Below are 12,776 nucleotides of genomic sequence, written 5' to 3' on the forward strand. Positions count from 1 at the left end.
TATATAAGTGTGAAATAAGCCAAGTGGGGTTGAAGAAAAGAAAAATCTATAAAACATCCTGTATAACAGTACTACTACTTGAATGCCTCTGTTTGTGACTGAGATTTTTATTTCATTTGTTTTTCTTTTGTTTTGTTTTTTTGTTCTGTTTCTTTTTGTTCTTTTTTTTTTTTTTTTCTTTTGTTCTGTGAAGGTATGCTCAATGTGCGCCTTTGTAAATATTCCCTCTGCGTGCTCCGAGGAATAGTTCCCTGGTACTGTAATTTGCATTAAATAAAGAGTAGGATAGCCTGGAAATGATCAAGAAATGTGTCCGTTTTGCTCGTCCTTGGGTGTATTTGCTTCTTAAAATCAGTTCGTTAACAGTATTCTGAGTCCTTCCAGCTGCTGAGAGAAGAAGTTCTGATATATTTGATGGTTTTAGGGAAGCTGATCCACCACATATAGAAAACCACGTCTACATTTCCCACTTAAATAACCACATCCAACCAGTCAGTATAATAAACATTACGCTTGAAATCTTTATTAAGAAATATTCTATACCAGTTTTTTGACTTTATTTTGCTTTTTTTTTTTAGGTAATCACTATTTGCACAGGCCTCAGGTGATCCTGGTTATAAACATGGCCACAGGGTGGCGCTGTTGGTCTACTTTAAAGGAGCGTCTTAGTTTCATTTAGTTAAAAACACCTTTTATTAATTGTTTTTTAGAACAGCATCAGAACACACAACGAAAAAACTAATCTTGGGTAACAAATATAAATTACTTCAACCCTCAGTGACAGAAACAGCACGTCTGCCTGTTCAGCAAAACTGGAAATACCCCACAGAGCAGCTTCCTGTCCTCCTTCCGTCCATTCTATCCGTCCTTGCTGACCACCTCCATGATGAGGGGGGAGATGGTGTCGGGCTGCAGGTCCTTGATCTGCAGGATCTGCTTGCTGTACTCCTCCGTCATGGTCCTCATCTCGGTGAAGCAGGCGATCACTTTGGGGAACAGTAAACTGAAACACAGCGGCGAACCGGCAGGGATGTGAGGGTCTCTGAGGGGTTTTTTTGTTTAGGTTCTCTGAACGACATTGACGTTTTCACTCACTGCTTCTCGGGGTCGGTTCTCTTGCAGTCGATCCAGGTCTTCAGCGTGAGCGCCAGGCTCTCCTGGATCCGGTCCACCACGCTGTGCTGAAGAACCCCGGGGCGATCTGAGGAGCCACAGTGAAATGGAGGATATTTAGAGGTTGTACGTTTACTGGGTTTATGAGTGATTTGTTTGGAATGGCTGTTTTCACCTGGAGAGAAGAGCGACATGGCCTGGATGAGAACGTATTCCTCCTCCTGCAGGTCCAGTTTCCGCAGCGTTTGGTGTAATTTCAGCAGAGGCTCCAGAAGGAGAGGCTGGAAACCCGCTGAAATGCAACACGTTTCAACCTGCTCAGTGATTTGACAGGACTGTGTCTGTCATCTCTTCAGCTTTTTGAGCCATAAAATGGTCAGTTATTCTCCTGAGAGGGTTTATGAGCATGATCTGAGGTTTTCTTGGCAGGCTGTCTGCAAGCCGGAGGTTACAGGAGACAGGTTATGTGAACTCTGATGACCCTGATTGATCTTTGAACAGACAAAGACCAGCTGAACAGCATTCTGGTGTCTTCCCTCAGGAGTCACATGGCGGCTCTGATAAGAGGTGAACCAGGGTTCACGGATGTTAGAAGTGTGGGAATCTCGTCTGAAAATGCCAAACAGTCCTTCTCTGTTGTTGCCATAGACTCGTGTTTCTAGACTGACCTGCCGGCAGTCCCTGATCTCTACACCTGTGAACCTGACTGGGGTCAGGTCGGCCCTCGCTGTTCGAGTCTCGTAGATAAAACGTGTCTGAGTGGAGTTTACACACCCGAAGCATGTCAGGCACGCTGGCTCTGATGCATCTGAAAATCACAGCATCTTGACATGGACGGCTTTGTTTACTGAATTCTTCAGACAGGACGTCCTGCTTCGCTTCGGATTTTTTTTTTTTTTTTTTTTTTTAAGATGAAGATCAGATCATATTTCCGTGTAATAATCCAAAAAGCTCTGCAGAGATCAAATAGCAGCTCTGACTCCACCTCTGTGTTGAACTGCGAATGAAGTTTATGATGAATGTTTGGATTTTTGTGTTTGAGGAGCTCCCACAGAGAAACCCCGGTTTCAGAACACTCGTCAGTCACATCTCAGAAGTTTGTAGAAATACTTGAATATTTGCACCGGCTGGTAAACCTGCAGCTTTACAACTCTGATGTGTTTGTGTGATTCTTCTCACCTCGTACTGCGTCGCCAAGGCAGTATGTCAAACTTCCGCATTTCCAGTTGTTTGCCTTGGAGTTGAAAACCATGTTAAAGCGGATCTGCATGATTTCAAAGGTGGCTCCCTTCAGCAGTGTGATCTGGTCTCCCATGCTTAACGACCTGCGAGAGAGGAGCCTGACGTGAGACCCACCAAAGTCTGGCAAGCCAAATGGACGATCGACACACAATTCACATATTTACCGGAAAGCCTGGAAGCTTTTAGAGAACCTGATGATGTCCTGGATCATGTATGTCGTGAGGTCAAAGGGCTCAATGACCGATTTGATGATCTGATGCGTGTTTCTGTCTAAAGACTGAAGAAACAAGAAGTGAGACGAGTCAAGGCACCGGGGAGGGTGAACACGCCGTCGTGTGTGTGATCAGTCTCACACCCTGAAGCCCCTGAAGTGGGAGAACGTGGGGTCAAAGGTGCTGCGGTGGCCGAGCAGCAGCTCCTGGATCATTTCCTCCTGCCGGGGCGAGAGCTGCGAGGCTGCGGCGCGCATCTTCTTTTCCTGGATCCGGATCCTCCGCTCCAGGATCTGCTCCTCTGACATGACCACTGCGCACACACACACACACACACACACACACACACACACACACACACACGTGCACAGTTTAGTTTAGACAGCCACAGTGCTTGTCACTGCTGCATCTGGATGAGCCTTACTCTCTCCACGCATGCCGATGGCCTGGCATTTACGGAAGCGGCACGCCTGACACGACCGGCGGCTTTTCTTTGTGATGGTGCAGTTATTGAGGAGCGGACAGTGGAGCTGAGTGGACCGCTTAACGACACGCCTGAAGAAAACACAGAACAAACAGAGGTCAAACTGCTAGACGGACGACCGTTAAATATATCATACTGATCACATTTTTTAATGACTCATACCTACACACACTAACTTGCATCATATTACTTTAATTTAATTGCGAAGCACATATCAGAACAGAAAGTAGGTGATCTGTGTCTAGATGGTCACTGTTGCATTCAGCAAATCATAAGGAGGTGTTTGAACATCAACAGCCAGTTAAATGACTCTTCTGTAGACTGAAGCTCTAAAGAGAAAAACAGCAGATCAGGCTCTCAGAGTTGATCTATCTTCATCGTGTTCTGTGGTTCTGTGTGTGATTCAGAGTTCTGCTCTCAGACGTATCAGACTTTCAGCGCCTCACCTGAAGAAGCTCTTGCAGCCTTCACAGGTCAGAGCGTTGAAGTGGTATCCCCGGGCCAGATCCCCACACACCCCGCAGGCTTTAGGCTCCCCGTCGTCCGTGACCTTTGCCCCCTCGTCAGCATCCTCCTCGTTTTGCAGCGTGATCCACTGATAGAGGAAATCCTCTCCAGTGTCCTGATTGTTCATGGCTACCTGGAGATGATACTAATAATGACATTAACGATTGTAATTGATTGGAATTATTGTAGTTTTCTGTAGAATAAAAGTACAACAGTCAGATGTTTTGTTGGTACAGATGAGACACATTCAGCAGTTTTCCTCTAAAGTCCAAAGAAAAACCCCAAACACATTCATCAAAACACCTACTTTCAGTACGTCTCTAGTTCTTGGTTAAAGGTTGAGCCTCAACCCGGCAGAAGATCATTAGATTTCCCCTCACGGCCTGATTCCAGATGTCCAAACAGCTGTGCAAATAAATCCCGGTGAGCCGCCGACAGGTGAGAGAGCAGCAGAGAGCAGGTGCTGCAGCAGCTGGTGTGTTGGTTTATGTTTTATATCAGGGAGGAGGCTGCATGTTGCTCACCTGTGGGTCTGTGAAAGTAAAGAGTTCAACTCCGCCCTCGTTGATAAGATAGAAATCTCTCTTGGCACATTTGGAAAGAACGAGGCAGATAACAACCCTGACTATAGCGGCTCTGAGACGTCAGCATGAGGGTCAAGTCGGTGCAGATGACCTTTAGTAGCAGCGACGCGTGAAAGAGAGACTGCTGAGGAGGTTTTCTCACCCAAATACAACGTGATTCACCTGAACAGCAGATAAACTCCTGAGGATCTTAGCTATAATTTTCGGTTTCTATGGAAAATGAGAATGTTTAAACAACTCCAGAAAATGTGCCTTTCTTTCATTCAGTCATTCACTGTAATGCTGTAGAGCTTGCTTTACAGTTGAATCAAAGGTGCTATTGATTAGACATATATCAGGCAGCACAAATAAAAAAAAGCTGCATTTTTATGTTGTATTGATTTCTAAATAAGCTTTTGAAAAAGAAGTGGTTTCTTTACATTCAAACATGTAATTCAACAGATTAAAAATTATGACAAGGTTTTTTTTTTTTTTTTAAATTATGGCTCAAGCTTATGATTTTCTTGAAGTTTTTAGAAAATGTTGTGAAAGGCCAACATTAACTTTTAATTATCCTGAAATGGCTAAACTAAGAAAAAAACAACAACAACAACAACAAAAGACCAGAAATTCTTTTATTCACCAAACACAAAATGCCCAAGTGCACGCAGCAGTTAACATGCAATCATGCAATTGTTCAGATGTAACGTAACCATCAACATTGTGTCTTTGGTAAAACATTGCATGACACTGAATTCTTTTTTTGTTGTTAAACTTTTGTTTTTAAGCACCTTGCTACGGTTTTGTACTTCATTTATGGTAATTTTTCATTCTGAAGTTTCCAGTTCTTCACAAAGACCAGAATATAAAGTGTTTAAGGTGAACAATAGTCTCTAGTTTCTTACAGGGGAAGTAAAACATTAATTTCCAATAAGCTTGAATTCTTCTCATTTCTAACTGAAGCGTTACTTTACTCTCCAAACCTCTGAGAGAGATGAGATCTCAAAGCGACCCTGTTCCTTCTGGTTTATTTGGAGTCTTTCTGCCCTCTAGTGATAACATCCAGTTTACCACTTTACAGACATGGACAAGTTTCCTCTTTTTTTGTTTCTGTCATACAGTAAGACAAGATCACATCCAGCTATTTGAATTAGAACCCTTTTCATTAATAAAGACAGAAATGTCAAAGTAATCTTGAATGGAAAAATACTCACTAGAAGGAGGAGATTTATCAAACTGTCAGATCTATAAGTTTAGAGATTTCTGCCAATGTTCAGGTTCCTCAGGAAGTGAGGGGTACTTTATGTGCTGTTGTGTTTCAATTGGTTCTTTTAACAAATTCTTATACTTTTACAAGCGTAACGGGGCAAAGTTAACAACCAACTCCAAAAAATTCCAGACACAACTTTTAAGAATCGTTAATGAGCATGAAGGACACTTGCTTTCCTTGGAAGCCTAAATTCACTCAGTGTTGGTTTGATGCTGCTCGGCTTCCGGCTCTTGTCCTGAGGCTGTCTCAGAGGCTCGCTCAGGCTGCAGAGTCCCGGGCTGGGTCCTGGGGGGCTCTGCCGCCTCCTGGATGAGGCTCTGCGCTGCCTGCAGGTGAGGCCGCTGCTTCTGGAGCACTGCAGCAGGACAGAGTGGAACCACAGGGTGAAGACCAGAGACAGGAAGACCACCTCGCTTTACTGCTCATGCATCACTGTTTCAGAAATCAGGGAATCGCACCTCTATTCCTGACGTTTATCTTCTCGATCTCAGGGATGAGAAAACTGTACATCAGCTCCGACACGATCTCCTCCGACTGCAGATCGCTGCGGCTGGTGAAAGACACAAAACCATCTCAGTGGAGGGAACGACGGAGACACCAGCACAGCAGACATGTTACCGCGTTACCTTTCCTCCATGGCAGAAGCAATGGCGTTGACCTCTTGGATCTTCTTGTGGATCTCCTCTCTGGCCTGCTGGTCGGCTTCCTTGTCAACGGTCGCTAGGATGACGTCTTCCAAATACAGGTCCACGGTGTTCTGGTGCACCTGCACCACCTGTGAGGAGCAGACAAGAGGGGGATCAACTAATATTCACAGCCGTATAGGTCAGATCCATGACCTACGTACGACGTGCGTACTTGTCTGAAAACCTCGTCCTCTTCTCTGCGCCTGCGCTCCTCCGCCTGGCGTCTTCCACTTTCCTCGGCCTCGCGCAGACGGCGCTCTCGCTCAGCCAGCAGCATGAACGCGTGAATCCGGCGCTCCTCCTGGAGACGGATCAGCTCCTTGGACATGGTGTCAAACAGCTGCTCCAGCTCCCTGCCCACCACTCCGGCCTGAGAGGCGTCCGCTTGAGCGATCTGGAGGACAGAGAGAAAAGGCGAGGAGACAGAGATCCGTAAGAAAAAAAAAAGAGCCAGTGTGGCGTGGTGTGTGTGTGTGTGTGTGTGTTTCACCTCACGACTCCGTTTGTCACTCTGTTTTTTTAGGGTCAGCACAAGCTCCTCTTCAGCCCTCTGGAGCTTCTGCTCCTCCTCCTGCAGGGCGTGGACAGACCTCTGCTCCCTGATGAGGTCCATGTGGTTTTCTTTCCCTTTAAACATCTTCATAACGACAGACAGACAGACAGACGTGAAGAGAGAAATCTCTACAGTAATGCAGGTGACCACAGACACCCCCCCCCCACCTTGTACTGGGTGCTTCTTCCTCTCAGTAATTTCTGCAGGTGAATGACGGCGAGCTCCGTCTCCTCGTCGCCCTGCACACAGAAATACACAACTATTAGCACTGTTCCCACCTTTAATAAAGTAAATGTGACAGAAGTGAGAGAAAGGATGTGACCTCTGGCAGGTGCTCCACCTCGGGGGTGGCAGGACGAGGAGGGGGCTTCTCCTTTTTGACCAGGAGACGTAATTGTCTCTCCGCCGGTTTGTTGTTGGGCTCCTCGCTCCAGTCCTGTGGAGTCGTACCGATCAGAATGCTTCATCCAGACCATAGGTTAGATGCTTATTCCTCCTCCTTTACCTTGTATTTCCTCATCAGGTCCATGGAGCTGGTCACGGGGGACTTGCTGACTTTGGGTTTAGGTTTTTTAGTCGTTCCTTGGAGGACTGAAGCTTTTAATCCTGCCTCCACCGCCTGCAGCCCTGTTGTTCACATCAAGCTGGAAATAAACTTCACCGAGACGTGATGGTGTTTGTGCATGCCGGGAAAGAAAACCACACTCTGACCTTCGTACGTGTCCAGGTAGAGGCTTTCAAACTTGCTGGTGTTTTGGCTGCTGGGTACGTCGGTGCGGATCTTTGGGACGTAGGCCGGAGAATCTCTGATCAGTCCGTGAAGGCCAAGCCTCCTCTCTGCATTCTTTCTCCTGGCATCCAACTTCCTCAGTGCTATGAATAATGAAAACGGATTAAAACATCTAACTGATCTAAACATGATAGAAGAAGGAGGTGAGTGTCTTACCTCTCATGTGGTCGTTCTGAACTTTCTGCTGCCTCGCCTCTTTGTCTTTTTGGAGCTTCAGGAACATCTGGATCAGTCGGGACTCTGTGAAGTCGTTCTGAGCCTCGTCTCTCTCTCTCAGCAGCTCCTTCAGCACCTCAAGACGAGCGTCTTGCAGCCTACCAAACAAATTATCACAACATTCTCTACAAACGCTGGTAGTTCGGAGCGAGAACTGGTTTAAAAATGGTTTATCGTTTCCTTTTCAACCATTATTTGTGATTTCAGGAGGCTTGCTTTGGACTGATGTACTACTCACTTCTGGATTTCTCCATCTCTGAAAGCCCACTCCCTGGCCTCCATCTCCTCCATCATTCGCCTTCTCTTGTCTGTCTGGCTCAGGTCATCCAGAGGAGGAAGGCTGGCCTCCCAAACGCGCTTGGCTCGAGCCCTCTCTATCAGCTCTACCTCTGCCAAACCGGCAGGAAGACCATGACCTGGAAACGATCGTTAGAGGTCAGGTGGACTGGAGAGGACTAGATTATACACAGCAGTTTAAAACAGGTGAAGATCTGAAGGACTGACGTACCCCAGGTCAAAGTGGCCAGCTGCAGGAGTTCTGAGGGGCTGGTCCCGGCCGGCACCACGTACTCCGGGCTGTATGGATCCGTCTGTGTTTCGCTCTCCCTGTAGTCTGTTTGGACCCCCACCGTGAAGTGGCTCGGTCGCTCCTCAGCATTTTCTCCACCAGCTATGAAGTCTTCTCTGAGGTGATTCAAAAACCATGTTTTTGCTTCCAAGTAAACAGCTTGTGATAAATTTGCTAAACATTTTGAAGAATCAGGAGGTCTTACTTTGGCAATGCAAAAATCCCATCTGGAAGGAACTGCTGTCCCAGGGGAATCAGAGGGCTGGGACAGCAGAAGGACGATTAAAAATCAAAGATTGTATCAACACAAACATTCATTCTAAAAATGACATTCATGGCAGTGAAAGTTTTCTGGCCAAACAGTAATACAAATATCATTATAGCATTACACTGGACAACTCAAACCGTTTGTAAAATTTCCAGTAGTCCGGTCCAATCACTTGGCAGTCGCTCTTCTTCAGCCTTGGCTGAGCGTTCGGTAAAACCCTGTCCGGAAGACACAGAAACTCACAACCTGGCAACTATGCTGAACACAGGACCATAAATAAACTGACACACAGATTATACTTGGAATATGAAAAAAAATGAGTAAGCTCTGATTGAACACAAGCTGCTGGTGCTGTGGTACCCGGCCAGCTGCTGCAGGGCCTCTTGGCGCTGGTCTTGATGGACTCTCCACTGATGCTCTCTCAAGGCCGGAACCTGGTCTGCACGCTCCAGCTTCATGGTGTAGCGTGGAGTGTCACTAAACATAGATGCAAACTCGGGCACCCTCCTCTGATTGAGGCAAAGACAGGGGGAATTAGAAACTGTATTTCACATTTCAACTTTTAATCCATTCTTAATGTTTGGGGTGACATTAAAAGGTAAATAAATACAAAGTGGATCAGTAAGTTTGTTTTCACCATATTATCTCAGGCACAACTTACGACTCTGTTTTTGGAGGCGTAGGCCTTGACAGTGGCCTTGACATGGTCTTTCTGTGATGACAGGGTGCAGACCGGGTCTGTGGAGGATCACACTTCAGTCAATAGACACCGAACATGTTCAGTGTTGACATTATTTGGGTTCACTCACCATAGAAGTGGTCATAAACACGCTCCTGCTTCGCCACTCTGTTAGCATCACAGTTCCTGGTGATGGTGCGGGTGATGGACGAGCTCATTTTCGCTGTTTCTTGATCACGTAGTAGTCGACGCTTGAGACTGTAACCATGGAGACGGTAAACCGGGAGACCGGAAGTGGGAACGTTCTGCGGTGGTGCGTTCAGGGAGGCCGGGAAGTGTGGGAACTTCCCAGATGAGAGGAAATTGAAGGACAGCAATACTTTATGTTGACATTATGGTTGTAGAGTCAATATTCAATGTGAAAGAAAGAGAAATATTTTAAACACAATCATATGAATGTACGGGTACGACCACAAACAAGATTATCTGAATTGTTTGTATTTTCAGAAGTCGGATAGCTTTTCATTCTCACAATGGTTTTTTCAAATATTAATAAGCTGATTCTGTGCAAACAGTCATGAAAATAAATTTGAATAAAAAAAGGTTAAGGATACTGGAGGATCAAGGCAATTTTTTAAGCTTTGTAATTGAGTTGAAACAAAATCTAATATTCAAAGTTCAGCGAGGGAGTTCAAGATTTGCAAAGCCATATGCACAGCATTTCTGAATATAACTGAAAAAAAAAACACATACACAAATTACAGTATTCCAAAGGACAATTAAGATTACCTAAACTACAACTTAATAAAATTGATATAAATTATTTTAAAAAATACCAATGTCATTAGTAGCAAGATATTTAAAGTTAAACTATTTCAAAATTTTGACCAAATTCAGATTCAGTGGCCACAAGACAACAAATAAATAAACCAAATTCATGAAATACCTCATAAAATCAAAGACAAGCAAATCAAAATAATAAAATGATATTATCCAACTGCAGTAATAGTTTTGCGGCGTTGTGTTCCTTCTCTTTGACTTTTGACAAAAGCTATCATTTCTATAGTGTAGTGTGTGACTGCTGCCGCCAGAGGGCACTGTCGATTTGTTTATGTTCTTCCTGTTCTTTCAAAATGCGAATGGAAGCTCTGATGAATAAATGTTTCAGCTAATGTGATTGCTATTTGGGTCGAAGCTTTGTTCTTATTAAGATATAACAAATGAAAGTTTTGTCATCATAATTCTATCATGTGGTTTTTAACTTTTTTTCTGTGACCATATAGTCACACTCACTGAAGCATCATCCAGTTATCTTCTATCCCTATTTAAAGTGTCATAAATAGGACAGGCCTGATCAGACAGCTGCAGCCTTTAAACTTCCTGAAGTTTCCACAGAATCACAGGAAAATAAAAAAAGGCCTTCACTGAATACCTGATAAAGTACTTTATGGAAGAATTTGAATTCATACTCAGCACTGACTCAACACCTCCACCCACATTTGCTGCTTGATATCTGAATAATCTCTGAAGAAGTATTGATTTTTTTTAAATGAACTGTGTCAAACCGGTGAGCCAGTATTGATTAAAATTCAGATAACCTGTGATTTAATCCATCCTAGATTAAAAGGTTACTCAAGTAACCTTAGATTAAAAGGTTTCTCAAATAACCTTTTAATCTATAGGATGGATTAAATCTGTCACTCTGGGAGTGATCGGAATCCAGGACAAAGACCAGAGAACCGGACTGATGAAGCATGTTGTCTTGTTCGACGTGAGGAGCGAACAGAAATGTTGAATGAGCTGGAGGATCAATGAGCCTTCCAGTGGCAGCAGTAGTGATGTTAGTAGTTGTTGTCGTAGAAGTGGGTCAGCTGGGAGAGCAGGTTAGCAGCAAGTGGGCCGAGGACAGAGCCATGAGGAACTTTTATCTCAAACTTGAATTCACTGACATGAGCAAATAACTGCTTATGATACCACTGAAACAACATCCCTAAAATGAAAGTTCCTCATTAACCCTTTGTGTGAAGGGATATTTCTTTATTCTAAATATGAAAACTCACATCGACTGAATGCTAACACTTCATGCTGAAGAACCGATGAATTCTCATACAGATGTGTTGCTTTATTAACAGTGAATCAGCCTTTCTCACTGTCACGACTTTTAATAATAACACTTACATTTCATTTCCTTTTTTTGTGATGAATCATCCCTTATTTGTCTGTTTTAACCACAGGAGTAACAGATGCCAATAATATCTACATTCTCCTGCTTTGACTTGCATATTATGCCCGTTTTCTAATCTTGAGGAATGCGGACTGTGTTGCCTTGAGCCGTCTTCTCTCATTGTTTCCATTTAGTAACCCGGGATTGATTTGGATGTGGGGAGCAGCAGGGGCTGACATGTACAGCATGTGGGAGACAGATCAGGAATAGCAGATGTTAGAAAGGGACTGACGCTGTGACGGGGCCTTTTTAACAACACGTGAGCAATAATGAACTACATGCAAGCTGAAGGCCAAAGTGACGAGCATCCCAGGAACACAGGCATGAAACGAAAGACATGGAAACACGCTTCCACCCGAATATGCCATTAATCTGTCACAGAATTGTCTGTGTATTAATTAAACCACGGATAAGAGCGCTGCTATCTGAGCCGCATCTCTGCGAAAGGCTGGTGACTGACAGCTGGTGAACTCTGTCCGCCCTGGCGACCGCCGGGCCGCCAGCCAATGGAGACGCAGAAAATGGGTCAGGCCAAACAATAAATATCAGTTCCCCTTTGCTTATCGTTCAGATAGTCAGATGGAGATGAATTTGACCAAAGCCTCTTAGAGCCACTTAGAATGATTATTATAATCAGATTAGGGTGTGTTTGTAAATCAAATCCCTCTCAGTGATTTATTGAGCTGATGAAAACACTGTATCGTCACACTCATTGTGCTGGAAATGGTTCTGTAACAAAGAAATAAGTCAGCGCAACATACACAGATGTACAAAAAGCAGAACAACTGCAAAACGTAAAATAGCTACATCAGTTTTGGTTGAAGATGACATTTAATTTAAAACATAACAAGGTGTTATTCTTTATATTGATCTTTGTTGTATTATGTTTCTTTGTATTAAGGGATCGCTAAATTCAGGGCATTTGTTTTATCAGCTGTAGATGTTTTAGTTAAATACAATCTGATTTCTTTAAAAATAAAGTGCTGGGCGTCAGTTTTTAAATAGTATTTATCAGGAAAATGGACGTTAAAACAGGACTGCATATTGATGCTTTGATATATTAGAAGGTCGACCCATCAGTGAGAAACTCTTTTTCCGTTCAATTATTTGAATTCATAGTTTTATATCTTCTGAAAATTCGAGCTGACAGCAATGAGCAGGCTCAGGGTCTTCCTGTGTGGAGTTTGCATGTTCTACCTGTGAGCAGCAGGTTATGTCTGGCAGTTTGACACTAGGTTGGATGAACAACTCAGCAGAACAGATGGATGAATGTCCAGCTATACTGATGATCAGTTCTTGATCAGGCGGCCAAATCATTTCAGACCTTTGTCCATAGCTTTCAGCAAACTGCAGGTCACATTTAAAATAAAAAAAAATAAAAATAAAGTAAAGTCACATTGA

The 12,776-nt window shown here is 44.0% G+C and overlaps 2 protein-coding genes across 2 annotated transcripts; both read right to left on the minus strand.

The window, feature by feature from the left end:
- Nucleotides 1-161: 161 nt before the first annotated feature.
- Nucleotides 162-4,053, minus strand: nr1i2 (nuclear receptor subfamily 1, group I, member 2). Its single transcript, XM_030111528.1, has 9 exons — nt 3,866-4,053; nt 3,498-3,703; nt 2,992-3,122; nt 2,711-2,880; nt 2,520-2,632; nt 2,293-2,438; nt 1,289-1,405; nt 1,096-1,201; nt 162-1,003 (listed from the first exon to the last, which is right to left on the minus strand). Exons 2-9 carry the CDS (start codon nt 3,683-3,685, stop codon nt 859-861), a joined length of 1,116 nt encoding a protein of 371 aa, XP_029967388.1. The 5' UTR covers nt 3,686-3,703; nt 3,866-4,053; the 3' UTR covers nt 162-858.
- A 1,529-nt stretch (nt 4,054-5,582) lies between these two features.
- On the minus strand, nt 5,583-9,369 carry cfap91 (cilia and flagella associated protein 91). Its single transcript, XM_030111238.1, has 17 exons — nt 9,282-9,369; nt 9,134-9,210; nt 8,833-8,981; nt 8,610-8,690; nt 8,410-8,466; nt 8,145-8,320; nt 7,875-8,052; nt 7,577-7,734; nt 7,342-7,503; nt 7,136-7,257; nt 6,953-7,066; nt 6,798-6,869; nt 6,568-6,714; nt 6,250-6,471; nt 6,018-6,166; nt 5,850-5,941; nt 5,583-5,746 (listed from the first exon to the last, which is right to left on the minus strand). Exons 1-17 carry the CDS (start codon nt 9,367-9,369, stop codon nt 5,583-5,585), a joined length of 2,208 nt encoding a protein of 735 aa, XP_029967098.1.
- Nucleotides 9,370-12,776: the final 3,407 nt, after the last annotated feature.

This window comes from Salarias fasciatus, chromosome 16 (assembly GCF_902148845.1).
Source record: "Salarias fasciatus chromosome 16, fSalaFa1.1, whole genome shotgun sequence".
Taxonomy (NCBI): domain Eukaryota; kingdom Metazoa; phylum Chordata; class Actinopteri; order Blenniiformes; family Blenniidae; genus Salarias; species Salarias fasciatus.

What these genes read in the sequence shown, in the direction of transcription:
- nr1i2 (XM_030111528.1), bottom strand. Translation starts at nt 3,685, where the DNA reads ATGAACAATCAGGACACTGGAGAGGATTTCCTCTATCAGTGGATCACG. An exon ending in CATCGGCATGCGTGGAGAGA is followed by an intron (nt 2,881 to 2,991) that starts GTAAGGCTCATC and finishes GTGTGTGCGCAG; the next exon opens with TGGTCATGTCAGAGGAGCAG. An exon ending in CCCACTTCAGGGGCTTCAGG is followed by an intron (nt 2,633 to 2,710) that starts GTGTGAGACTGA and finishes TTGTTTCTTCAG; the next exon opens with TCTTTAGACAGAAACACGCA.
- cfap91 (XM_030111238.1), bottom strand. Translation starts at nt 9,369, where the DNA reads ATGAGCTCGTCCATCACCCGCACCATCACCAGGAACTGTGATGCTAAC. An exon ending in AGGTGGAGCACCTGCCAGAG is followed by an intron (nt 6,870 to 6,952) that starts GTCACATCCTTT and finishes TTCTGTGTGCAG; the next exon opens with GGCGACGAGGAGACGGAGCT. An exon ending in GTGACAAACGGAGTCGTGAG is followed by an intron (nt 6,472 to 6,567) that starts GTGAAACACACA and finishes TCTGTCCTCCAG; the next exon opens with ATCGCTCAAGCGGACGCCTC.